The sequence below is a fragment of the Synchytrium microbalum genome, assembly GCF_006535985.1.
Source record: "Synchytrium microbalum strain JEL517 chromosome Unknown SmJEL517_scf0030, whole genome shotgun sequence".
NCBI lineage: Eukaryota > Fungi > Chytridiomycota > Chytridiomycetes > Synchytriales > Synchytriaceae > Synchytrium > Synchytrium microbalum.
The window spans coordinates 214,500-238,398 of NW_022158379.1; the positions used below are offsets into that span (position 1 = coordinate 214,500).

Sequence of the window (23,899 nt, forward strand, 5' to 3'; positions counted from 1 at the left end):
ACATGCATTGATGATAACGTCTATTGAGACTCCCTGCTCGTGCTTCTGCTGCAGTAATTTAGATTTGTCTTTACTGACGTGGTAACAATCTTCATTCAACACTCAACAATTTAGGAAGCTGTTCAGCGGGATATGGACTTCTTGGCTCTAGTCGGGACGCCAGGCGACGTCGCCAACGCTGATGAGACAGTGAGCTATACCAGTCCATTACTAACACCAGATTCATTGATCAAATCATCTCACACAAAACACACAAACCTAGTCAATGGAGATTGCAAACTCTTTGATAAGGCTACAGCTCAATGGTAATTTCAAGTTCACGTCGTACTACTTGTATCGATTGACCAACCGTATTTCAACAATAGACCAAACCAACTTGTACAAATGACATGTCACAACACCACGACATTCTCAGCATTTACATACTTCCAATTTCTCATCAGGGTTCAATTCTGGATGTCGGCAAACGTTGTTTCTCGTCAAGCTGCCAGACTCATCTTCTCAAAAAGGACCCAAATGGTGATGTAGGATACATAATCACGTACAATTGGCATATCCAAAAGGAGCCAAACAACCATCGCGATCCTTGGTATTTGCTGAATGTCGAATTTGACGGAGGAGAGCTGCTGCCCTTTTTATTGTGGCTGCAAGATAAAGTGACTGTTGTTCCGCGGTCTGAAACCCTAGTTCGCTATGAATCTTTCTTGGAGGTTCATCGTGTCCAAGGAATGGTCGAAATGGAAGGACTGTTTGCTACCGCAAGGGATGGCACCCATAGAAGAAGCTGATACAAGATGTGAATGATGATTGATGATTTCGCGAAAGGTATACACAAGGAATTGTTGCTTGGTGAAGAGAGTATTTGTAAAGTAGTTTATACATAGATCATTCATGATGAAGAGACAATGAAATAGTTCGAGACTGTGACTTTTGATCATGCGAGATATCATTTCAATGATGTGTCATCGGAAGTCTGACTTGAACAACATTTCGACACATTTTGGGGAAAAGGCCATACCGCTTTTGAAACAAAGTCCTTCTTTGAATCATATCCATATTAATCATTTCAAAACCAGGCTGAACCCACAGAGACACACGGTTTCAGCACTAAACCAACACAAGAGACTGCAGCTTACTTCCAATTTCAAGGATACAGAGAAACGTAGCTTGGTAGAATGGTACCCATCTCTTGAATTCTTGAACTCGACATGTAGCAAACAAGAAACATCTTGCAAACGAGAGCAAGGTTGGATTTCGTGGTGGTTTTTTCTCGCTTCAGCTTCCGTGAAGACATTTCCGTACAGAAGTTAAGAACGTGACGTGTTCGTCATCGAAATCGAAAATCGAAATAGTTCTAGGACCATCTGTTTGTAAATCGCGGTTGCAATGCGACGACCAAACCGGTGAAGATGCTGACAAGTGAGTTAACGATACGGCTCGAGTATCAAATGCATCATAGAATATTACGCCAAATTCACGTGAGACAATAAACGTTTTCCACCAAACTTTGCACTTGCGTCAACACGCTCTCTTGTTTTCAACCTCCCTTAAACCACAAAATTTCCAAGACGATGATTCCAACGACTCCGGAGCTTTCAGAAGGTATGAAGCAGCCTCCAATTAATTTACCTTGTACCTGATACGAGGCGTGTCCGATTTGAAGATATCATCTGGCAAAGGAAAAGCTTTCAATGAGTGTAATTTTTGAATATTTGCTTGGCATTCTGACAGAGGATGCAAACAACACAGCCTTTGTTTTACGCGATTCATTTCCTATTATTCTATATTATGTTGAATTCTCACTCATACCTCGTCATCACCAAACCAGATCTGGCAACCAACATTGAAATTGGAACATTAGCGACATGGTCATTATCTTCTTCTAAGCCTGGATTTGGAGTCGACCAGCTACGTGACGACTCTGTAGACACGTATTGGCAGTTACGTCTCCTGTTCTTTAGTCTCTTCTAGACGACCTATGCTTGAATCGACGTTTGGACTTCCAAGATCTCATCCTACTTCGTACACAGATCTGATGGACCACAACCACATCTTGTCAACATTCAGTTTCCCAAGAAGATGTCTGTTTCGGTAATTCTTTGGAATATTTGTCTAAATGTAGCAATTCCATGCGGTCGTTTTTTCGCACAACCCTCACATCCTTCACATTAGACGGTAGCCATATACCTGGACTATAAACAAGACGAAAGCTATACACCGACCAAGATCTCAGTTCGTGCTGGTAATCATTTTCAAGATTTGCAGGTATTTTGTTTGGTCCCAGTACATTGCTTTTCAATGCAGAATTTGTACATATTCTTTTTTGGTTTTGCGTTTCAGGAAGTCAATTTGATCGAATTCGAGGAACCTGTTGGATGGACTTGTCTTCCCTTGAATTCTGCGTCTCCCGAGTAAGCCAACAGCAGGAAAAAAACACCCCCTCACATTTCAGGACGGAATTATTTAACATTCTCTCCCTCTCACAACTCTCCATTGCATATATAGACAACCAATACGAACACACCTGTTACAGTTTGCTGTAATCAGCAACCACCAGAATGGCAAGGACACTCATATTCGACTCATCAAGATATATGGATTGAGACCGTAAGTGATCTACATGGATGGCAACCTGTGTCAGTTGCCTTAATTCGAAACTGATCAAGGTCTTATTTCTTGCTGTTGAACATGTCCTGATTCTTTCACTGAACGCATATAGAACATTGCAAACACACTCATCAGATGGTCTTCCTCCATACTCGACAGTCCAGTTTCAAATGCAGGCTGTTGAGAGGCTCTAGAGAGAGTGACTCTGGGGGCATTTCTCATGGTGGCTAGAATCCAAGCACGTATAATATTTTTGGATGCTAAGCTATCGCATTCCATTCGCACAAAACCTGGATCATTGTACATAATAAATCACCTGTACTCTTTTTGTGTTCATAAAGAAATGTATATACATGGTTTATGTGCGTTTGGTCATTTTTCTGTACAGAGCAACGAGCGGGTTTTATATGTATAAGCTTGCTTCTTTTCAAGCTTCTAATCCAAATGAGCACTATTTCTATAAAGCAGGTGGAGTTGGTGCTGGTGCTGGAGGTTTGACGTCAGCAAAGAGGCTTTCCAAGACATCGTAATTGATCTTTTTTGACAACATTTTTTTGGTAGCTAATAATTGTCTGGCAGCTTCAGCGGCTGTTGCAGCAGGTGCTTGATTTGCTGCGTTCTTGTCTCTTGGCTTACGTGGCTATATGATATAAGGAATGGAATGTTAGAACGCTGAAAGTGGCTTCTCTCGTCACAAGGGAACAGAAAAAAACAGATGCATATCAACGATACCTTCTTTGATTGAGATGATTTTCCACTAGCCAACTCCATAATACGTTTCCTTTCTTGCTTTTCTTCCCAATCTCTATTTTCCTCTTCCCAAATCCTCTTCTTAAGTGACACTTCGTCATCAGTCAAGAAGGCATTCATAATTTCATTGTCATCATCCAATAATTCCCAGTTTTGTTCTTCTGCTGTCAATGCATCGGATGTAGCTGCTGGAGTTATAGTAGCATCTGTATTATTATTTGTTGCCGGTAATGTTTGTTCTTCGGTGGATGTTGGTGAAGATGGAGTTGTTGCTGCGAAATCTGTTGGTGCTTTTGGTAATGCTACTCCTAATGGAGGTGGAAGGAACGTCGTGACGGGAGATAGCGTGACTGATGGTGTATCTTCGAACCTTGTCTTCTTGAGTCTGGTAGATGATGGTGTTGGCGTTCTTTTTCGTTTGAGGGCAGACTTGGGTACTGCGGGTGCAGGTGCAAGTGGAGTGGTTGAGTCATCGTCACTGGGACCAGGAGTGCCTCCTATGATGCAAGTGTAGTTTCGATCAGCTTTTTTGTCGTATAGAAATAAGCAGAAAAAGGACCCCACTGTAGTCAACAACTTTCATACCTAATTCTCTAGTAATTTGCTGAAAGTCGGGATTTTCCAATGTTTTGCTCATCTCGTCCAAGATACCGTTCTCTTCCATATCATCTCCATATTGGCTGAGCATTGGACCGTTTATATTCACGTCATCGTCGTCAGATGGAGCTTGAGATCCTGCTCGTCCTGATTGTTGTCGCTGTCGGTGACGTGTAGATGATGATGCTCTTTGTCCTTCGCCATTTTCTGAATCATCATCATCGTCGTCAACATCCTTGCGATTATTCCTACGAATACTATCGGTTTGGTTGCGTTTGTCGTCTTCGTCATCTTCATCGTCGTCATCGTCATCATCAAGGATACCCTTCTTGTCTTCATCATCAGCTGACCCACCACGACGTCTCCTCTGAGTCAATATAGGAGGAAGAGGTGAAGGCTGCAATTTCAATTCTTTTCCACGCTTGTCCCAGTCATTCTGTTTGATGAAGTCTACTGGATTCAAATCCGCAGATGGTGTGTCTTTGAATTCAGTCAACCTGTGGACGTGAATTGACGGATGTCAGTAATTGGGAACTGTCAAAGTCAAACGAGCTCAACCAAAAAAAAAACGGGTGACTGATAATATAGGATACATCAAGCTCTAAACCAAATACCTTTTTCGAAGAGTAGTTTCACAAATCTTGACGACACTGACAATCTCACGATGGCTTCGACGGAATCCATGCATACGAGCAGCAATGAAGAGACCTGCCAAAGTCGAAAGCCATAATGATCAGTCAAATATGAAATAAGAAAACGCATTAACGTCTAACAGCTTACATGCTGCACAAACACCAGCAGGATGTCGACCCATAGCCATCCAATCGTGTTGCATACGTCTCACCAGATTGGTGGCGACTTTAATAACGGACGTCTTTTTTCCCCCGAAGTCGAGCTTTTCAGCGAAACGAGCAAGGTAAATACTCTAAACATGGTGTCATGAGTGTGAGCACCTTTCCACATTTGATCTTTTCTTGGTCTTTTGAACGTGTGAACTCTGCTTACTGGATCGATATTGGGAATTGCAACGCCTAATAGGTGTGCCAGTTTCAAGAATGTAGCACCCAATGTATATACGTTCGTCTGAAAGCGCAAAAAAAGGATCATTGATCATTTCGAATGAAAGAGCAAAATCAGAACAGTAGAGACTTACTTCGGCACGTTCAGAAAAGTCAATGAGCATGAGACCCTTGTCACCCAATCTGGCTACAAGATAGAGACAGGCAGCGACGACAGTATCGGTACGTCGACCCTTTGTAAAGTTGTGGGCAATAGCAAGATTGAGCCAAGAAGTAGCCTGTTCGATCTCAGTCTGTTTGTATCCGAAATGAGTACCCATTTCAGTGGCCTTATTCTTTCCTATATAGCGTTGAGATTGAATGGTGAGGTTAAACACAAGGGGGTGACAAGTAGGCAGATGTGGACTCTACCTTTGGCCATTGTCTGTTCCCGAGACTCTGGCATTCCTCCACGTACAGTACCGAACTTGCTTCGACTCCTTGCGCGAGCTAAACGACCAAGGAGGATGTGATCAGTATAGTGTTTCTTCAGCAGGCAAATGTTGGACTGAAGCAATGGACAGGCAAGAGACACCCAAAAGAGCAGATTGAATAAGAGTATGTACCTTGATCATGTCCAATGACGGTACCATCAGCAGTAGCATTGCCAGACGAGCGTTCTGTGAAAGTGATTTCCGACTTTAAGTTGCTGTCTTCTGCGACCCTTCCACATCTATCACATATAGTCTGGCCCCTTTCATAGACGAAATTTCCTCCACAATCACAATCTGCCATATTGAGCTATTGCGCCCTCGTCGTCGTCTGCGCTTTGGAGCTTCCAACTTGTTTTGTGTCAAGTTTTGGACATTTGCGAGTGAGAATTGAATTGTAAGATCTGTCTACTAGACGCGTTGTATGAGCTAACTATGATGTTTTAAGTAGAGTCTTCCACTTTGAAAGTCTGCATCGGCCTTGCTTATCCAGCTGGATATCCTATGACTTGCAAAAAATACAGAAGCTGGATTATCCTTCGTAGCTCTTTTTGTACGTGCTACAGCACGGTAGATGCTCAATTAACAATAATTTAAAGCATACCACACTCTTCAACACGTTCATACCCTCGTCTCCATCCCTGCAAGCCCTGCAACTGGGTTTGAACTTCTTACAAAACTTCAAAACATTGTCGATCTTGGAACATGCTACCTCTGCGACTAAACACTGTCTGGATAAGGCATCGAGCTTCATGTAGAGTCATATATTTCAAGATGTGCATTCCTTGTAACTACTTTTACTAACTTCTGTTATTCGTCTAGCTTTCATTCCATGCACCAAGTCAAGACTCTATAGTACAGGACACAGCTCGTTTCCTATTGAGGCATCTCATTATTTGATTCAAACTGCCACGTCTGATCGCTATACGCTACTACAAAACCGTGGCTTTTTGGAAATTGAAGGAGCTGATGTCGTCAAGTTCCTACAAGGACTGATTACAAACCATATGCCAAAGATTGAACGTGGTGGTGATGGCTTTTATTGTGCCTTCTTGACTCCTCAGGTATGCGTGGTATTGCCGGTTGTGTTTGTCGAGCCTGATCTTCAGAGCTTGATTTATGGAGATGAAATACATCTCTTTTTCGCCTTTTTAATTACGTACCCTATCATCTAACTCACAGGGTCGCGTCCTATATGACGCATTCATACACCCCAAAAACCTCGGTCCAGACTTCCCACACCCATCTTTCATCATTGACGTGGACGCATGTGCAGTCCAAGGTCTCTCTCAACACCTAAACAAGTATAAACTACGCTCCAAAGTGAAAATCACCGATGCTACTTCAAGGTATAGAGCATATCAAGCTTGGGGTCCATCAGTAAAAGCATTGTGGACTGGTGGTCCATCATCTAGTGACGCGCATACTGTGGGCAAAGTGATTCCTGTGGGTGCAATGGTATCTAGACCACGGTTCTGTGATATTGGTGGTATCGATTCCAGGCAGGCTGATTTAGGCTTGAGGATTGTCGTGCCTGTCAATTCTAAAGGTATGTGGAATGTGGTCAATGGTGGTTGTTTGAGCAAGCGTGACTCCCAATATCATCGGCCAAACCTGTATTCTTGCATTCCTAGTTCCCGTCTTAACAAATCAAGTGCCCGAAGAAGAATACACATTACGAAGAATCATGTATGGTGTTCCTGAAGGAATGGATGACTATTTTCATGGATCTTCATTACCTCTTGAATCTAATCTAGACTATATGCAAGGAGGTACACATCACTTGTCTCGCATCATGTGGCGGAGAAAAGTTCAGTCTTGTGCTGATCGATTCTTTGGCTTTATAGTGGACTTTAGGAAGGGCTGCTATCTCGGCCAAGAGCTAACCATCCGAACATACCATACAGGTGTAACACGTAAACGAATATTGCCCATACAGGTATTTAGTGATGTTTCAAAGTGAGTGCCCTCTATATGCGTCCATGCGCGGCCTGTTTTCTTGCATTGCGCTCACAAAACCCTCGCAACACTAGACCTCCATCAACACTAACACTGGACACAACCACCCAACTCACCATCCCAGCATCCCAATCTGAAATCAATGCCAATAACAAGTCAGTTGGCAAGTTTTGTTCAGGACGTTACAATGTTGGACTAGCGCTACTGAGACTTGAGCATGTTGGACATGTGGTGGCATTAGAAGGTGGACTATTTGGCAAGGCTTTTATACCCTCGTGGTGGCCTATACCACCACCATCACCATCTGCAGAAGGAAAGCAACACTAATAGCATACCCGTACAATATTTGTATATTGCATTATTTTGCAGTTTGTTCTACTACTTATTACAATTTAGATACCTAGAATTGTTGAGTGTACAGATTCAATTTCTAATTATTTGGGCTCAAGATTGGAGGTGGAGATGGGGTTATTTGTGCTTTCTTGACTCCACAGGTATGTGGCATCAATGTGTGGATGTGGGTGATGTAAAGTGGAAGGGTGTGACGAAGCAGTATTTTTGCCTTCCAATCCTATATTCAAACATCGATGTCACAAGTTCGCATCCAATACGACGAAAACCACAGCCTAAAATTCCCGTTTTTTTTCATTGTTGACGTGGACGCATATACCTTCGAGGCCCATAGCAGGTACAAACGACGCCTGAAATTCACAATCACCGACGCAGAGTCAACAGATAGAATCAGGATCGGATTCCATCAGTAATTGCATTCTGGCGTGGTGGTCCATTGTATCGTGGTTCCCATACATTGGTCCAAAAAGTTGTTGTTGCAAGGATGACAAGACCACGACTTTGTGATGTTGGGAGGTTGATTGTAGGCAAGCTGATTTGGAAGTGTGGATTGTTGTGTCTGTTGCTTCTAAAGGCATGTTGAATCCAGCGTCGGGTTGTGATGATTGAGCAAGTGTTGCTCCTGTTGTTGGAGGTGAATCCTTTTTTTGCGTCTATAGATCCAGCCTGGACAAACCACGTACCAGAAGATGGATGCATTACGCAGAATCCTGAATGGTGTACCTGAAGGAATGAACGCTGTTCCTACGGATTGTCATTATCTCTTGGACACAATCTCGATCATATGCAAGGACGCATCTTTCACTTGAGAATCATATCGCACAAAAAAGCAATTAAAGGCAACGCAAGCAGCAGCTTCTGGCTGATTTGGGTACAGATTGTTGTACCCATTGATTCTAAAGAAATGACTCCTGTGATGTCCTTGAGCAAGTATTGCTTCAAGTGGGCATTTGGTGTCTTTCTTGCGTTCTTGATCCCAGTGTTGACAAATCAAGCACCCGAAGATGAATTCGCACTACGAAGAATTATGAATGTGTTCCTGATGGTGAATTTTAATGATCATGGTTACCTAAATATCTGTTTATCTCATTTTTACGCTCCCGTCGCAAAAAAAAGACAAGTTTGAAGCTCATGAGTTCCTTTATTTTTCAGAAGACTTTGGGAAGGGCTCCCATTTCGGCCAACCGACTCGAACACACCATGCGGGTGTAACACGTAAACTACTGCTACCTATCCATGTCTTCAGTGATGGTTCAAAGTGGGTTGTCTTCCATTACTTTCTTTTATGGTTTCCTTTTTCGCCCCGACACTCACAACCATCACAGACACTTTGACCACCAGAAACACTACCACTGAACACAACCACCAACCCACCATCTCACTTTCCAATCCGAACTCGACCCCAATAACGACCCTGTTAGTAATCCTATTCAGGACGATATGATGTTGGGTTGACGTTGTTGAGCATGTTGGACATGTGGTAGTAGAGGTTTGAATGTTTGAGCAGGCTTGTATACCATCGTTTTATGGTGTTCTGTTCAATAGTCTGTTTCGTCATGAGTCCAACGAATCTGGTGTTTGATGTGTGCAGGAGGTCTGATTTTGTAATTTATATAAAGTATTATACATATTATTGTGCAAGAGAAATGACTACACTATTGAAACAGCGGAGGAATACCTATTTACATAACACTGCCTTCAACCTCTGGATCAATCACAAAAAAGTCAACATCCCATTGGAGCCCTTCTTTGGCAATGATTTGCAGCAAACATTGTTCATATGTCGACAGTACAGGTGGTATCGGGATTTCGTATCGTCCTGAGGCAATTCTGACTGTATTTCCATGAATCTCGGTGCAGAGATGCTTATAAAGTGCGTCTATAGAGACTGGGATATCCACGACACCTGAATCCTTGCACTTCGACAGCGATGTATGTATGCCAGCAGCCTCAGCTCTAGACAAGTAAGACTTCCAAGCAGCTTTTCGAGCTGATCCAGACTTATCAAGAAACTTGATCTCATATTGTTCTAACATGTACCGTTAAGAGCTCATTTAGTGGGTACCCCCGTTACAGTAGTGTCCTTCCAAAGACTTGCCTATGATCCTCCTCGCCTTCAACTTTCCCTGTACATAGAGCAGATCTAAGGTCTTCGCTTGTAGTTCTCTACTACGAGTTTCCAGCAGGGCCTTGTATCGATTGAGTTGCTCTGCCATGACTTTCTTTTCAGCAACTTCCTCGAGAAGAGCTTCCTTTTGTGAATCATCAAGAGTTGATTTTAGGATAACCGACAATAACGATGGTGCAGGAGAGCGAGCCATGGAGTCAACTAGTGTTGGGAGTGATATTAAAGCGTAGTAGAAAATGGGGCTGTGACGACGAATTAAGGCTTACAGCGGCGAGCAGAAGAGTGTAAGCTGTTGAATGCTACTCTACAACTGATTGGAGATGCCATGGGGTAGATGATTTGACCACAGCGAGCGACAGAGGAGATGAGGGGACGAAATGCCATGCTGGCGATGATTCGATTGTAGAGATAATTGAGTCAGTTGAGCTGTACGTCGGCTGCTTTGGTTAAGTTGTTCGTTAGCTGTACGTTTCGATAATGTGTTTTTGCAAACAAAGAAAAACTGTCCAAAGAAAGAAAATCGTACTGAGTGTGAGACAACAAGTCATTCTCGCGTACGTGTACTTTTTATTCCTTTTAAACAATCACGTCGCATCTCACGTACTGCTTTTGCCCTTGCCAACCTCTACAACAATGTAGTATGTCTATTGTTGGATACCTTTGTCTCATACTTGCTGAACCTGGATATACGCGCCTTATAGATGTGTATTCTGTTGTCTACCGTGTCAGGAGTATACATAAGTACGTGGAGTTATATCTACTGTTTGTGGTTGCGCAGATCCACCACAGCATCAGTAGTAGTGTCTAACATCTATCACACCTGTGCAACATCTCCACCGCAATCACACTTTTTGAAACTTTAAATCGATAAATCTACAGCAGCTCCGCAGCTCCTAAATGTCAATCCGATCTTTCATGACCGTTACGTGAAATGGATTCGTGAATTCAGTTGCCATCCGCCACCATCCCTGCTGACAGGACATCCGGTTTGAGCAGATAGTGTCAAGTGAGGAGACATTGAATGATGTAGATGGTGTGAGACGTTTCGCTCATCAGTTATAGGGTCAATGGTATACCACGGGTTTGTGATATTGGGGGGATCGATGCTAGGCAGGCGGGGGTTGGCGATACGGATCCACGTGCCTGTTGATTCTAAAGGTACTTCCAATGTGATCAATGGTTGTTGTTTGTGATATCTTTAGGCAAGTGTTGCTCCTGCCCATCATTGGCTAATGCCTTTTGCGCCTGACACCTGTCTTGACCACCAAGCACCAGATGATGACGTTAGGAAGGATGGCTACCTCGTCCGCGAGCTAACGACTCGAACATACCGTACGGATGTAACTCGTAAAGGTGTACCAGCTATTTATTTGCTTAGTGATGGTTCAAAGTCAATTATTACCTTCTTAGTAATTTTGTTTCGCCCGATAACCACCGCCACCACAAAGACTTGGACCACAATAAATACTGCACAAAACCACCTAACTCGCCATCCCACTTCCCATTCCGAAATCGACGCCAACAACAAGCAATCCTGTTCAGGACGATACAATGTTGGAGTTGACGTTACTGAGACTCGAGCATGTTGGACTTGTGGTAGCATTGGAAGGTGGATTGTTTGGGAAGGCGTTTGTACGATCGTGCTGGCCTATACCGCCTCCACCATCGGAAGGACGACAACACATACTGCAGTGCCGCGATCGTGCACGTACATTTGGGAAAATATTATAATTCAATCTTTCGAATTTGGTTTTGCATATTACATTTAGATTCTTAGCATTTTGATTGTACAAGGTTTGGTTTAATAATTGGAAGCATAATCTAAGACAGTTTGTATAGCGTTGACTTTGCTGCAGGGCTTACAAGAAGCGTAGTTGACTTGGCTAAAAGGTGCATAAGAGTCATGTTAGATAAGCATATGGAAGCCTGAAACTCCATTTTGGCATCCTCCCTTTCAACTTCAATGCAGCGAAACACAAATCCACCTCCTGCTCTTACTAACCTGGAATTTCGGTGGCGTCCAATCAATAAAATCCTTCTCTACTCTATTCTTGCTAACCTTCTTCATATTCTTTTCAGCATACTCGATATTCTTCTGAGTCAAGAAGAAAACATACGAGTTTCGATAGAATTTCAATAAATCCAATGAGTGCAAGGTACTCAATATATCATCGGGAGTTATTGATGTCTGTTGAGACAATTCGTGAATGCTGATTTCACCTTTCGGGCGTATCTGATATAGTTTTTCGATAATAATGTCCGTCCAGTATTTACGATATGATAATAGTCCCAAGTCGGATAATGGTTTTTCGGGTGATCCGGCTTTACCCTCGATTTTGGAGAGTTCGTATGAGAATGAGATTAGCATTTTGCCATATCCCATACGTTGGTATTGCGGCAGAGTGAGAATACAGGCTACATTGTATTCTTCACTGGATTGCTTTTCTTTCGAGAAGTAGCCCAGTAAATGACATCCAGTTTCATCCGTGTTTGTCATTAGATAAAATAAGAAGGGATCTACATCGTAATATAGTGTCTTGTGATCTAAAAAGAGTTTGGATAGGAGGCACAGGTTTCTACAATATTTTTTCTGTTTACGTCCATCGATTTCCCAAAAGGATATATCATGTTTACGATAGATTTCGTTACCGGGTGGATGATGGAGGGTGCATTTCTGGCGATGTCGTTCGAATGCTCGAGTGCTGATGGCGAATTCGAGACAGAACTCACATATATATAGACAATCACCAGCGAATTCTTCAGGATATGGTGAGAAATACCAAGTGTCCACTTCATGCTTGCCCATGATAATCCTATTTATGTTTTTTACACGAGAGACTTCACCAATCGATTGAGTCATGGATCCACCTGTCCGTAACTTTTCCAATTCCTTTTCTTTGGAGAAGGTTTCGTCTTCCTCGTCGTCGTCATTCTTGACGGTATCCTCACCAGCACCATCTTTAGTTCCATCATTATTCTCATTCGCATCTTCCATATTGACATCATTATCCTCATCATCGTCCTTGTCCTTTGATCTCGTGTTTGATTTACTGCCCCGAGTTTTGACAGGCTCCGTATCGACACTTTCAACATCTTCCATGTCGACATCGGGTCCAGCAACAGCTATCGGTGTATCGTACTTCAACTTTCGATTCTCTTTACCACTACTGGATTTGCCATTCGTGACTGATTCGACATCATCGTTATCACCAGCCTCTGGCGATGCTGACTTTCTATTGAGACCCGAGAGTCTCTTTCGTTTCTTGGTGTCTTTACTCGGAGTCACTGCCATTGCCGGTGCAACTGCGGCTGCAGCTTGTTTACTACTACTAGACGACGACGGTTGTCGTTGGCTTACTACTACAGTTGGAGCATCGCTACTACCACTCTTGGTGATGGCGGAAGCTTTCGATGGTGGTGATGATTTGTTCTTGGTGGCAGAGGCAGCGGCGACGTTAGTACCATGACCACCGCTAGTAGTGGAACCACCTTTAGAATGCTCTACCGAGTCCAAGTTGAGTTTCTTCCACAAGACCCATTCGTCGAGTCTCTTGTTAAATCCATCATAGTGAACGTAGTATTCCGGCCCACCACCCGAGAGAGGATTCCGAATGGAGAGTATCTCAGCTCTTTGTTGAGTCTTTTCACCTCGACCAGAAGTCTTTTCGATGGTGACAAAGTCACCAACTACAATGGATTCTAATGCTGCGATAACATCGGCCATGGCTTGTAAGGGAAGATGAAGGCGGGATGCGTCTATGGCTAGAATATAATAAAACTGAATAATATGAGCACTTGATCTTGCACCCGTTGTTGGTGCCTTTGCTGCGAAAAACAAAAATAGCTTGTCCTCACCAGTTTGCTATAGATTTGATTTAACAGCTAAACAGACTTGATAGTAATAAAGAAGGACGGACAATCTCTTAACAAGATGACCAGCAATACAGATATGATGAGCCCTCCACTGGCTGACTTGCTTGGCAGGAATTTGAAGAGAACTCACGAATTATACAAATCGACTCACGGAAACCCACTTCCTGACGACCCAAAGAGGTATGAACAACATAGAAGACTGCATTATTTCAGAATACATTTATAATATTCATAAAACACCTATTTACTAATTACTCTGCTCTATTTCATTGCTACGCTAGTCAACGATTGAAGCTGACATCAAAGATCTTGGACGAATATGATCACGTCAAGCAACTACCCAAAGTCATCCAACAACAAGCTGCTCAGCCAAAACCTAGTGTCGCAACTGGAGTAAATGGTACTACCACCACTAGTAGGACTAGTACAAAGATATCCTCGACAACAACACCTTCACCTTCAACTGATTTGGGTCTAGCTAGTGGAAGCTCAGTGCAATCCATACTAGATACCATGCCTGCTGCTCAAATGTATGGACTCATGTCAGTCGGTTGCACGCTATCCATACGAATCAACACTTAACCTTTGTTTGGCCTTAGGAACCAACAATCAACATCATCCAGTGCACTAACAATACGTTCAGAAGCTGGAACACATAAACCAAACGCCGCCATATACGATACACAATCGAATTCACTCATAAAGATAAAGGAACCACGTAAAGTACCCAAACCTGAATGGCATGCTCCTTGGAGGTTGATGAGAGTCATCTCGGGTCACTTGGGTTGGGTCAGAGCTGTTACTGTCGATGTTAGTAATGAGTGGTTTGTTACCGGGGCTGGAGATCGGGTTATAAAGGTAAAGAGATGACTGAGCGTCCTATTCAAAGGAGGGTTAGAACTTTTTGGCTGGGCTCTAACCAGTCCTCTCTTCAATTGATAGATCTGGGATTTGGCATCAGGAACACTCAAATTAACGCTCACTGGTCACATATCAACTGTCCGAGGACTTGCTGTATCACCAAGACATCCATACTTGTTTTCATGTGGTGAAGACAAGATGGTCAAATGCTGGGATTTGGAAACAAACAAAGTCATTCGTCACTACCATGGCCATTTGAGTGGTGTCTATGCTCTAGCTCTACACCCTACTCTCGATGTCCTGATTACAGGTGGTCGTGACTCGTCTGCACGAGTAAGTCAATATTGTGGACAGTCATCTCGTTTTTCTCAAGTGTACTAACCCACACTGCTCTCAACTCAAAAAAGGTCTGGGATATGCGAACGAAAGCCCAAATATTCGCATTAACCGGCCATTCTGCAACCGTAACCGACATCAAAACTCAAGAAGCGGACCCACAACTAATCACAGCATCAAACGACACTACCATCCGATTATGGGATTTAGCAGCTGGTAAAACAATGACTACATTAACGCATCACAAAAAGTCTGTACGGGCTCTAGCTATGCATCCCACGGAATTCTCATTTGCATCCGCATCACCCGATAATATCAAACAATGGAAGTTCCCTGGTGGTAATTTTATACAAAACTTGGATGGGCATCAGGCCATTGTTAATACCATGTCGTGTAATAAGGAGAATGTCTTGTTTTCTGGAGGTGAGCATTCCAAAGAACACCCAAGCTGGTGTTTTTAGCTTCGATGAGATCAAGGCACAAAAAGAAACCAGTCGGAATTGCCCTGAACGCTAACTTTATCTATTCATGTTAGCTGACAATGGCTCAATGCATTTCTGGGATTGGAAGTCTGGGTATAATTTCCAAACTGCTGAATCAGCTGTACAACCCGGTTCACTAGAATCAGAAGCTGGCATCTTTTGTTCAACATTTGATCGAACTGGATCCAGATTGATTACTGGTGAAGCAGACAAGACAATCAAGATATGGAAGGAAGATGAGAATGCTGTAAGTATCAGCTGTTTGGGAATACGTGGACTGCTGAATGTTATGTTGAAGTCCTGTTGACTGTCTTGTAGTAATTAACAAGCGATTTTTTGCCTCTCGAACTAAACCAATCTTTCGCCATTTTTAATAGACTCCAGAAACTCATCCAATTACAAACTGGAAGCCTGCTCTTGCAAGACAGTTTTAAGTGTAGAAAATGTGATAGCTTGTCCAATATACGTTGCACTTTTGATGTCTATTAATCAACTTCAGAACATCAGCTTGAACTTTACATGATTGCGAACATGAACTTGTGCTCGATACGGTCTGTATGTTGTCGAAAACATCCGAAGCACAGTCATTAACCCACGTCCTATTAATTGATCCACCGAGAGCACAAAAGTTTGGAAAAAAAAAAAAAAAAGTTTGGATTTTATCTGATCAAGACAATTACAACAAAAAAATCTTGCTCGGAAAAGCAACCACACGCGCCAAATCACGAAAATGTCCACATTGCCTCCTTATGACGATTTGCCTTTTGGCTGGTTGTTGCATTCATGCCGTCCACGTCAAACTCCTGCAAAGAAACTCAACAAGGCCAGCGTACCAAATTCCACGAAGATGGCAGAAATCAAGCCCAAAGTGTGTATATTAGGAGCTGGGCTAGTTGGATGCTGGCTCGGTGGAAAACTGGAACTGGGGGGATTAGCTGAAGTTCATTTTGTAGGTCGTCAATCCTTCTTGAACCAAATCACCAAGTATGTTTGTCAGTTTGCCGCATCTGCTTTAAGCGATCCTTACACATCGTTTTTACTGTAGGTCTGGCGGCCTAGGCGTATCCAGCCTCGATGGCCAAATCTCCCAAATCCCCGTATCCAAACTTCGGTTCCACCTCACCGTCCCCACAGACATCACCTTTGACTATATCGTCATCACCACCAAACGCGTCGGAACCATCTCTGCCCTGAAATCCATAACCCATCTAGACTCTCCCTCAACATCCATCGTGACTATGCAAAACGGTGTTAGACCAGCAGACGATATCCGCACAGTGCTATCCAAGTGCGACATTATCGTCGGCATGTTTCCCTTCAACGTCGTAGAACAGAACGGTGTCTTCCATCAGTCCTCGTCGGGCAAACTTGTCGTAGAAGCTAGCGCTACTGGATCCAACTTTACGCAACTCTTGCTCAGAAGCTCGGTGGACGCCGTCTCGGAAGCAGATATGAATGGAGTGCTATATGCTAAGCTGCTCGCTAATTTGAACAACTCTGTATCGGCACTCTCTGCATTGCCGCTACGGGACGAGCTGTTTACGTATGGATATAGGAGTATATATGCCAAAATGCAGGTAGAGGCCATGAATGTATACAAGGCTGCTGGGATTGTGCCAAAGGGGAATGGACCGAATCCTGCTACTGTTGCGAGGGTGTTGATGTTGCCGGATTGGATTTTTAGGTTTATTTTCCCACGTATTGTCAAGATTGGAGAGAAGGCTACTAGTTCCATGTATGAGGTAAGTTTAACCAACGTGTATGGTGTATGGGTGTTACGAGGTCGAATCTCCTTTGGTTGATAATCCTGACGATGTTATATTGTTTTTAAGGACATCAAAGCAAACCGTATGACCGAAGTCGACTATCTGAATGGTGAAATCATCCGTCTTGGAAAACTACACAATGTCCCTGCACCATACAATCAGCGTGTCCATCAACTCGTCAAACAGGTTGAAGCTTCTAAGCTTGGGTTGATCAAGCACGAACCAGTTGACATTGAAGCCTTCATCGCCAGGACAATGTCCAGTCACAAAATGTAAACTTATAGTAGTTTTATGTGGCTGTATCAGTATGAAGGTTTATTTTGGGGTTGGAAGAGACACACACACTCATATATTTTCGTTTCTTGTTTGATATTCTCTAATATAAATACCTATTCTTTGCACATTGATGTATCAGTTCTATAAGACAGGAACAGTCTTGGTCGGTATCATGTTCTCCACAGCTCCCTTAAACGTAATTCTCCACTCGCCCCCCTGCAAAACAGTCCAGTCATGAAAAGCAGTAGACCCAACAATAACAGCCGATATCAGCAAGAATATAACAGCCAAGAACGTAACCATTGCAGGAGGCACTTTAGACGTTGGATCATATTCATTCCTAGATACCAAGTGCGGATTCATTTCATTGACTTTGGATAGTATTGATTCGAATTCGTCCAAGAAGGGCGATGGAGTGGATTTCTTGGATGGTTTGGTGATTAGCTTGCGTTTAGGTGGTGCTCGTGTTACTGGCATGAGGGGGTTTACACGGCCGCCGTTTGTGAGGAGAAGTTGCTGCTGGGGTTGTTGGGGTGCTGGTTTTTTGCGAGGCCAGTCGAGATCTACACCGGCGCCAGCAGATAATACGGTATCTAGTCGGTTTGATAGTATTGGTGATCTCGTAACATCGGGATTGACGCCTGTTGATGGGAAATTCACGTCCGCGGCATTTAATGATATTGGTGTTGTGGATGGTGAGTATGGGTTTACGGTGTATCGTATGAGGCTCGTTGTGGTGTTTCGAGACTTTTGTGCTGAAGATTCACGAGATCTTATGCCGCTTGATTTCTTGTGTGCTGATTTATTGCGGTTGGTTTTTTGAAAATGGCGGTAGGAGGCGAGGCTATCGTCTAGACCAAACGAGACTCCACCGAACATGAAATCGGGGACTACCATCTCCATTTTCGATACAATTTGGTTTGGATTCGATTTGGGAAATGATTGAAATTGTGTTGCTGTGCATTGTTTTAAGGTGATGCGCATTCGCTTAAAAAACAACAAGAAAATCGCCGATCGTATATACAAGGTAAGATTCTATGTACGTTGGCCTTCAAATACATTTTCGAAATGTTTACGAGCTGCATGCATGTTTAATATTGTTGCAGATGATTCTAAGAGCCAAAGAAAGAATTTTAGGCTCGCAAAAAATGAAGGGAAAACATTGTTATAACTCACGAATGGATGGATCAGACATGACAACCATGAGATACGTATTGGAAGTCAACGCATCTATGAATGCCGCAAACTTGCCATTCCTCATCTCCATGCTTTGGAATGTAGTTTGTGATTTTCTATAAAAATCAAACCTTGTAAGAAAGCAAGACCAAAAAATCGAATCATAGTCGACTGTCATACCCGCAGGATAACTTGAACTGCTTGATTATATTTGATATCTTTTCAAACCGATGTTGGTCTTCATGTGATGTCCGTGTGGCATGGGCAATCACGAGAAAAGTAGTCTTTTCAAACAGGAGAACTTCATCTGCATCACATAGTGTGGCGAGTCCTTGCAAGTTGTTTTCCAGTTCGTGGATGGAGGGTATGAGAGCGTATACGATTGATGACCAGGCCTAGCGAATAAGTTGTTCGTTAAATCTCCTTTTTTTGTGCTTGCACGTTCTCGCTCACCTTGTATAATGATTCATCCCAAATCGAAGTTGGGAAGGCACTTATGTGTAGAGGGAGTGATCGTCGTTTCAATTCTGATTCACGGTCTTTGAATAACTAAGAATCAACAGGAAGAGTGAGTTGATTAATATGGGCAACAAAGTCAGACGATGCGCCCAGACGTGAACTCACAGCTTCACGTTGATCTTCTTGCACCAAATCCATCTTATGTATGAGACAAAAGATCTTTGCATCTTTTGAGCTCTTGAGTATGTTTTCGAGCATGGATTGGTAATAGTGCATGTCCTTTTCATGTTCTCTTGATTCGACGTCGAATACGTAGATGAGGACTTCGACGTTTCTGAAAATGTTGTCTCGTTGTTGTTGAATGTAGGATTCCATGAATGATTCTTGTCTAAGTGAAAAATGATTTGTGTTGGAATGGATCAATTCATCTCCAAGACCGACACGTTTTTTTACCCTCCACAATCTATAGCAATTAGAGGGTTAACATTTAGTGTAACGGTCAAGTTCAAGACTGCACTCATACCCCATAAATTGAGGGTCAGGTTCCCCAAGAAACGAATCTGTGAGTGCTCAACATCAACTAAATAAAACAGGTGTCAGCTTCAAATGTTGCAATCTTCCAGCCCACAAAGCACTTCACTGGTAGCTCCTAGTCTTCTAGTGTCTCTTGCAATGTAATTAGCAAATATGATGCTCCTCATAGATGTCTTTCCAGATCCACTTTTGCCCATCAGCAAGACCTGAATTGTGAATGTTGTTAGATTTACTTTGTACGATACAAAAGGAGATCGTTAAGAACGACGATATACCTTTTTTTGTTTCATCATCTTGGGCTCCCTTCTCTCTCCGTATTCGCTATCAGCTGTTTATTCGGTAGCAAGACGAACTTCAAATGTCGATGACCAGCACAAAATTGTAGGATGAGTACAGAGACACGTTCATATACGTGATTATCGTGAGAATATTCTCTGAACATTGCCGAACAGTGCCTTCTGTCTAAGAATTCAAGGTGGTTGCAAAATACAACCCGTTTGTATGCTGTGAAAGGACAATATCCGGTGTATTAAGACTCCATTGATATCATTAACTTCTATTTCGATATTGCGCCAACACATTTACAGCATTTCGGTGATGCGTCCGTTTGGTATTTCATCACTCAAAACCGACCAAAACTTCAAGTTGGTGACAAACGTTGAAAGCTCCGTCTTGTTGATATCCAATCACTCTCTCAAAGTGAAGGGCCTCAAACCGAGCCTAGTAGTCCAGCAATTGCGCGGGCGTATTGTCTGTTTCACTCCTTCAAGACGTCACATATCCCATCCACAATTCCTATTTAAGAGAATGTTGACAACAAACACTTACGAGGTATACTATACAAGTTAGCAATCCAAATGTTTGACCTTGATCTGGCATCGGAACTAAGTTTCTTTCTCAATCTATTATTAGACGGCTGTAGAACTACTCAACCAAACTCAATCAAACGCTTCCATCTTGCAAGCTGTTCGAGCTTCCGGGGGCAAGTTGAATGAACGGAGCATGCCTGAAATGAGAGAATACATGGCCAGACTCGGTTACTCTGTAAGATACTTGCATTCATCCCATCAAAGGAGTGGCAAAGTGACGTGCTGAGTCTCAACTTTTTTATTCAGATGGCTGACTTGGACGAGCTCAATGTTATACATGTTGCTGGTACAAAGGGCAAGGGCTCAACATCTGCATTCTGCGAATCGATACTCCGGAGGTGCCATGTCGTGTCGAGTGGCTCTGATGGTGGTCAAACGACGACAAGGCCACTGAAGACAGGATTGTATACTAGTCCTCACATCCTTCAAGTCCGGGAACGTATACGACTTGATGGGCAGCCGCTGAGTAAAGCCAAGTTTACAAAATATTTTTATGAATTGTGGAATCGATTTGATGAGACTCAGGTACACCTTATATATCAGCGCCACTGCGTCTTTTTGCTCACCTAACGTCTTGTTTCTTCCAGGATCAAGTATCAGAAGGAACAACATCAAAACCACCATATTTCCGCTTCTTAACTGCTCTAGCTTTCCACGTCTTCAAGAAGGAAGGTGTTGATGTGGCAATCATGGAAGTTGGAATGGGTGGTGCTTATGATGCTACAAATGTCATTCGTAAACCTATAGTATGCGCTATATCGTCCTTGGGACTGGATCATACGGCTATATTGGGAAAGACGCTGCCTGAGATTGCGTGGCATAAGGCTGGTATCATGAAGGTACTTTCCAAATCGGGAGACTTCCCTTTTTTTCGCTTTTCTTACTCTTGTCTTGTCGCTTTGTCTAGGCTGGCATTCCTTGCTTTACCTCGCCACAAAAGGAAGATGCATTCAAAGTCATTGAGGAACAAGCTTTGGAGCTTAAGGCATCCGAGTTGTCGATATCACTGCCCTCAGTCGTTGAAGGAATTACACTAGGTATAGAAATTGTGGGGCATCCATTTTTTCTGCTCATCTAACACACTTTATGGCTTTTAGGACTCGCAGGCTCACACCAAAAGTTGAATGCCTCACTCGCCGTATCAGCATGCACGACATGGATTCATACCATGCAAGCAAAAAAACTCTATACATTTGATTCGAGTTGCATTCCACTCCTCGCATCCGATGATTCAAAGCAACAGCAACAGGAGCTTCTTCCACAACCGTTTATTGATGGGCTGGCTTCCACAACGTGGATTGGTAGGGCACAAGAGTACCACGCAGCGCAATATCCGAACGTGACTTGGTTTTTAGATGGTGCTCATACTCCTGAGAGCATATTGGTGTGTACTGAATGGTTTGAGGGTGCTGTCAAGAAGTATGTGGATCATACAAGGTGAGTTCTCGTTGAGCCATCAGTCGTGGCGCATGTGTACAAAAAAACGTCATACAGTACTGCATGGACTCCAAGTCAGTGACTTTGAAACTCAACTCACATTACCTACTTTCTCACATAGGACCACACTTATATTCAATTGCAACTCAACACACGGACGGGATGGTCCCGAACTCCTCAAACCAATCGCAGAACTCCATCTCCAACACAATAACCTATTCTCCCGTGTAATCTTCACACCAAACGACCCATACCGCCCAAACACTAGGACACTAGCCGATTATACCAATAATATGGTTGACGCAGACAAGTTATTGACTGCTCAGTACGCATTGCAAGCTGCTTGGAAGGAGTTTATGGATACCGCTGGATCAGAAGCTGTTACCGAGACATTTGTGGTTTCTTCTATTGAAGAGGCTGTTGAATTGGCTGCTGTCGGTGGGAGCGAGGAAGAGAAGACACCTGTACTGGTTACAGGTAGTCTGTATCTTGTTGGTGGGGTGTTGACTAATTTGGGAGCAGAGTGTATCTAACAGATAGAAATCACATATTTAACAGAATAATACAAGAGGATGTTTGCATGCAATGTAACAGAAAATATTTGAACTATTTATGTAGTGAGGCCATTGCATCAGAAACGACGAGATTACACCTAAACGTTCCCATGAGACATTAGTATATTAGCTTGTCTTTTTTTGCTACTCAAGTACTCACAGCTTAGCAACAGGATTCGATCTCACAGCTGTCTTTGCAATCTCATTTCCATATCTCGCACCTAGACCAAAATCAGCTTCAGATCCAGCCTGATCACCCAAATTCCTCTTGATTATAGCCCGTTGCGTAAACGCATTTCCCAACACCTTGTTATCAGATCCTGCGTAGTATATCGCGCGGTCTAAATCTTCCATGGCACGGATAGTATCGTTCAACAATCGATACACCTACGAGTAACGACTTAGATATTGCGTTGTATGAAAGAAGAGGATGCAGCAATACCTGAGCTCGATTATTATATCCAGAGCTATACCAGCCACACATTGATATGCATTTCGTCAATGTAAAAAGTGCAGCCTGTAGATTTCCAGACTCGGCTTCTTTGACTGCCTGCTTTTCGAGTGTAATGAGTTCGGTTCTGAGGGATTCGTCGATTGGTGGAACTATATCAAAAATGAATTCAGTTAAATTGGATCTTGATATTGTACAGTGACAGTTCAAAGTCGTCGAAAACGTAAATGTTACGTTGGTTCAACGACAGAGGGAAGACGTACCATCAGGAGTCTCTCGAAACTCTTCAATGTCTTGTACAGAGTATTCTTGCTCTAAAGAAAACATTAACGTTGATTGAGATCAGCAACAAAGTCACGATGGTAATTTGTGATATTTGATTCCACCAAAAACACGATCTTTGGGTGAATAAGCATAGTTGAAAAAGGGATACCTTCATTGAATACGACTGATAAGACTGCCTGAATTTTTGCAATATGTAGTCAGAAGCCCACACTTTGCAAATCGTCATGATCAAAACTTTGTAGCTTACTTCATCGTTTCGGGAGAGGCCAACGAGATGTTGCATTCCTTCATTGCCATCGTCTTTCGGCTGTGTCGATGATTCGAGGCGAGTCTTGTACGCTTCCATAGTATTTACCTAGGACGCCTCAATTCACTGCTCCGTCATGGTTTAGATACCACAACGAATAAACGGAAGCAGGTGGACTTTTAAAAGCGAGGTTTATTCATCACAAAGACAACAATACCACTGAATGATTGTGCATCTGAATCTCGACCTTGTGAGCGCCAGCTGTGTCTGCATTGTCTGAGTATTTTCAATGGAGCAATATTTAAATTAGATACACAGGCTCACCTAGGTCTCTATATATTATTTGGATACCTCAGCAATGTTTAGACCCCCCCCCCCCCCCCCCCCCCAACTGGGGGGGGGGGGGGGGGGG

The 23,899-nt window shown here is 43.0% G+C and overlaps 9 protein-coding genes across 9 annotated transcripts; 5 read left to right on the forward strand and 4 right to left on the reverse strand.

Annotated features, from left to right (window-relative positions):
- Positions 1 to 1,788: 1,788 nt before the first annotated feature.
- On the forward strand, positions 1,789 to 2,801 carry SmJEL517_g04471 (uncharacterized protein; the record flags this gene model as incomplete). Its single annotated transcript, XM_031170399.1, has 6 exons — positions 1,789 to 1,931; positions 2,031 to 2,091; positions 2,173 to 2,265; positions 2,341 to 2,411; positions 2,506 to 2,607; positions 2,720 to 2,801. The coding sequence occupies 6 exons, from the start codon at positions 1,789 to 1,791 to the stop codon at positions 2,799 to 2,801; spliced, it is 552 nt and encodes a 183-aa protein (XP_031023665.1).
- A 263-nt stretch (positions 2,802 to 3,064) lies between these two features.
- SmJEL517_g04472 (uncharacterized protein) lies at positions 3,065 to 5,747 on the reverse strand (the record flags this gene model as incomplete). The annotated part of the gene is made up of 9 exons (XM_031170400.1): positions 3,065 to 3,247; positions 3,340 to 3,854; positions 3,943 to 4,451; positions 4,569 to 4,662; positions 4,735 to 4,879; positions 4,960 to 5,037; positions 5,108 to 5,313; positions 5,385 to 5,462; positions 5,579 to 5,747. 9 exons carry the CDS (start codon positions 5,745 to 5,747, stop codon positions 3,065 to 3,067), a joined length of 1,977 nt encoding a protein of 658 aa, XP_031023662.1.
- A 401-nt stretch (positions 5,748 to 6,148) lies between these two features.
- On the forward strand, positions 6,149 to 7,729 carry GCV1 (aminomethyltransferase; the record flags this gene model as incomplete). Its single annotated transcript, XM_031170401.1, has 6 exons — positions 6,149 to 6,197; positions 6,266 to 6,507; positions 6,626 to 6,992; positions 7,078 to 7,215; positions 7,291 to 7,402; positions 7,477 to 7,729. 6 exons carry the CDS (start codon positions 6,149 to 6,151, stop codon positions 7,727 to 7,729), a joined length of 1,161 nt encoding a protein of 386 aa, XP_031023663.1.
- A 4,011-nt stretch (positions 7,730 to 11,740) lies between these two features.
- On the reverse strand, positions 11,741 to 13,605 carry SmJEL517_g04474 (uncharacterized protein; the record flags this gene model as incomplete). The annotated part of the gene is made up of 2 exons (XM_031170402.1): positions 11,741 to 11,764; positions 11,884 to 13,605. 2 exons carry the CDS (start codon positions 13,603 to 13,605, stop codon positions 11,741 to 11,743), a joined length of 1,746 nt encoding a protein of 581 aa, XP_031023668.1.
- Positions 13,606 to 13,812: 207 nt separating this feature from the next.
- SmJEL517_g04475 (uncharacterized protein) lies at positions 13,813 to 15,867 on the forward strand (the record flags this gene model as incomplete). The annotated part of the gene is made up of 7 exons (XM_031170403.1): positions 13,813 to 13,934; positions 14,036 to 14,284; positions 14,354 to 14,612; positions 14,697 to 14,948; positions 15,023 to 15,374; positions 15,487 to 15,680; positions 15,811 to 15,867. 7 exons carry the CDS (start codon positions 13,813 to 13,815, stop codon positions 15,865 to 15,867), a joined length of 1,485 nt encoding a protein of 494 aa, XP_031023669.1.
- Positions 15,868 to 16,280: 413 nt separating this feature from the next.
- On the forward strand, positions 16,281 to 17,475 carry PAN5C (2-dehydropantoate 2-reductase; the record flags this gene model as incomplete). Its single annotated transcript, XM_031170404.1, has 3 exons — positions 16,281 to 16,417; positions 16,479 to 17,175; positions 17,266 to 17,475. The coding sequence occupies 3 exons, from the start codon at positions 16,281 to 16,283 to the stop codon at positions 17,473 to 17,475; spliced, it is 1,044 nt and encodes a 347-aa protein (XP_031023666.1).
- A 1,035-nt stretch (positions 17,476 to 18,510) lies between these two features.
- Positions 18,511 to 19,937, reverse strand: SmJEL517_g04477 (uncharacterized protein; the record flags this gene model as incomplete). The annotated part of the gene is made up of 8 exons (XM_031170405.1): positions 18,511 to 18,587; positions 18,652 to 18,767; positions 18,832 to 19,046; positions 19,105 to 19,200; positions 19,276 to 19,498; positions 19,564 to 19,690; positions 19,751 to 19,850; positions 19,920 to 19,937. The coding sequence occupies 8 exons, from the start codon at positions 19,935 to 19,937 to the stop codon at positions 18,511 to 18,513; spliced, it is 972 nt and encodes a 323-aa protein (XP_031023667.1).
- A 514-nt stretch (positions 19,938 to 20,451) lies between these two features.
- On the forward strand, positions 20,452 to 22,483 carry MET7 (tetrahydrofolate synthase; the record flags this gene model as incomplete). Its single annotated transcript, XM_031170406.1, has 7 exons — positions 20,452 to 20,475; positions 20,557 to 20,688; positions 20,760 to 21,038; positions 21,101 to 21,352; positions 21,421 to 21,550; positions 21,611 to 21,950; positions 22,072 to 22,483. The coding sequence occupies 7 exons, from the start codon at positions 20,452 to 20,454 to the stop codon at positions 22,481 to 22,483; spliced, it is 1,569 nt and encodes a 522-aa protein (XP_031023670.1).
- A 177-nt stretch (positions 22,484 to 22,660) lies between these two features.
- SmJEL517_g04479 (uncharacterized protein) lies at positions 22,661 to 23,586 on the reverse strand (the record flags this gene model as incomplete). Its single annotated transcript, XM_031170407.1, has 5 exons — positions 22,661 to 22,891; positions 22,947 to 23,107; positions 23,219 to 23,269; positions 23,389 to 23,416; positions 23,488 to 23,586. 5 exons carry the CDS (start codon positions 23,584 to 23,586, stop codon positions 22,661 to 22,663), a joined length of 570 nt encoding a protein of 189 aa, XP_031023671.1.
- Between the last annotated feature and the right edge of the window lie 313 nt (positions 23,587 to 23,899).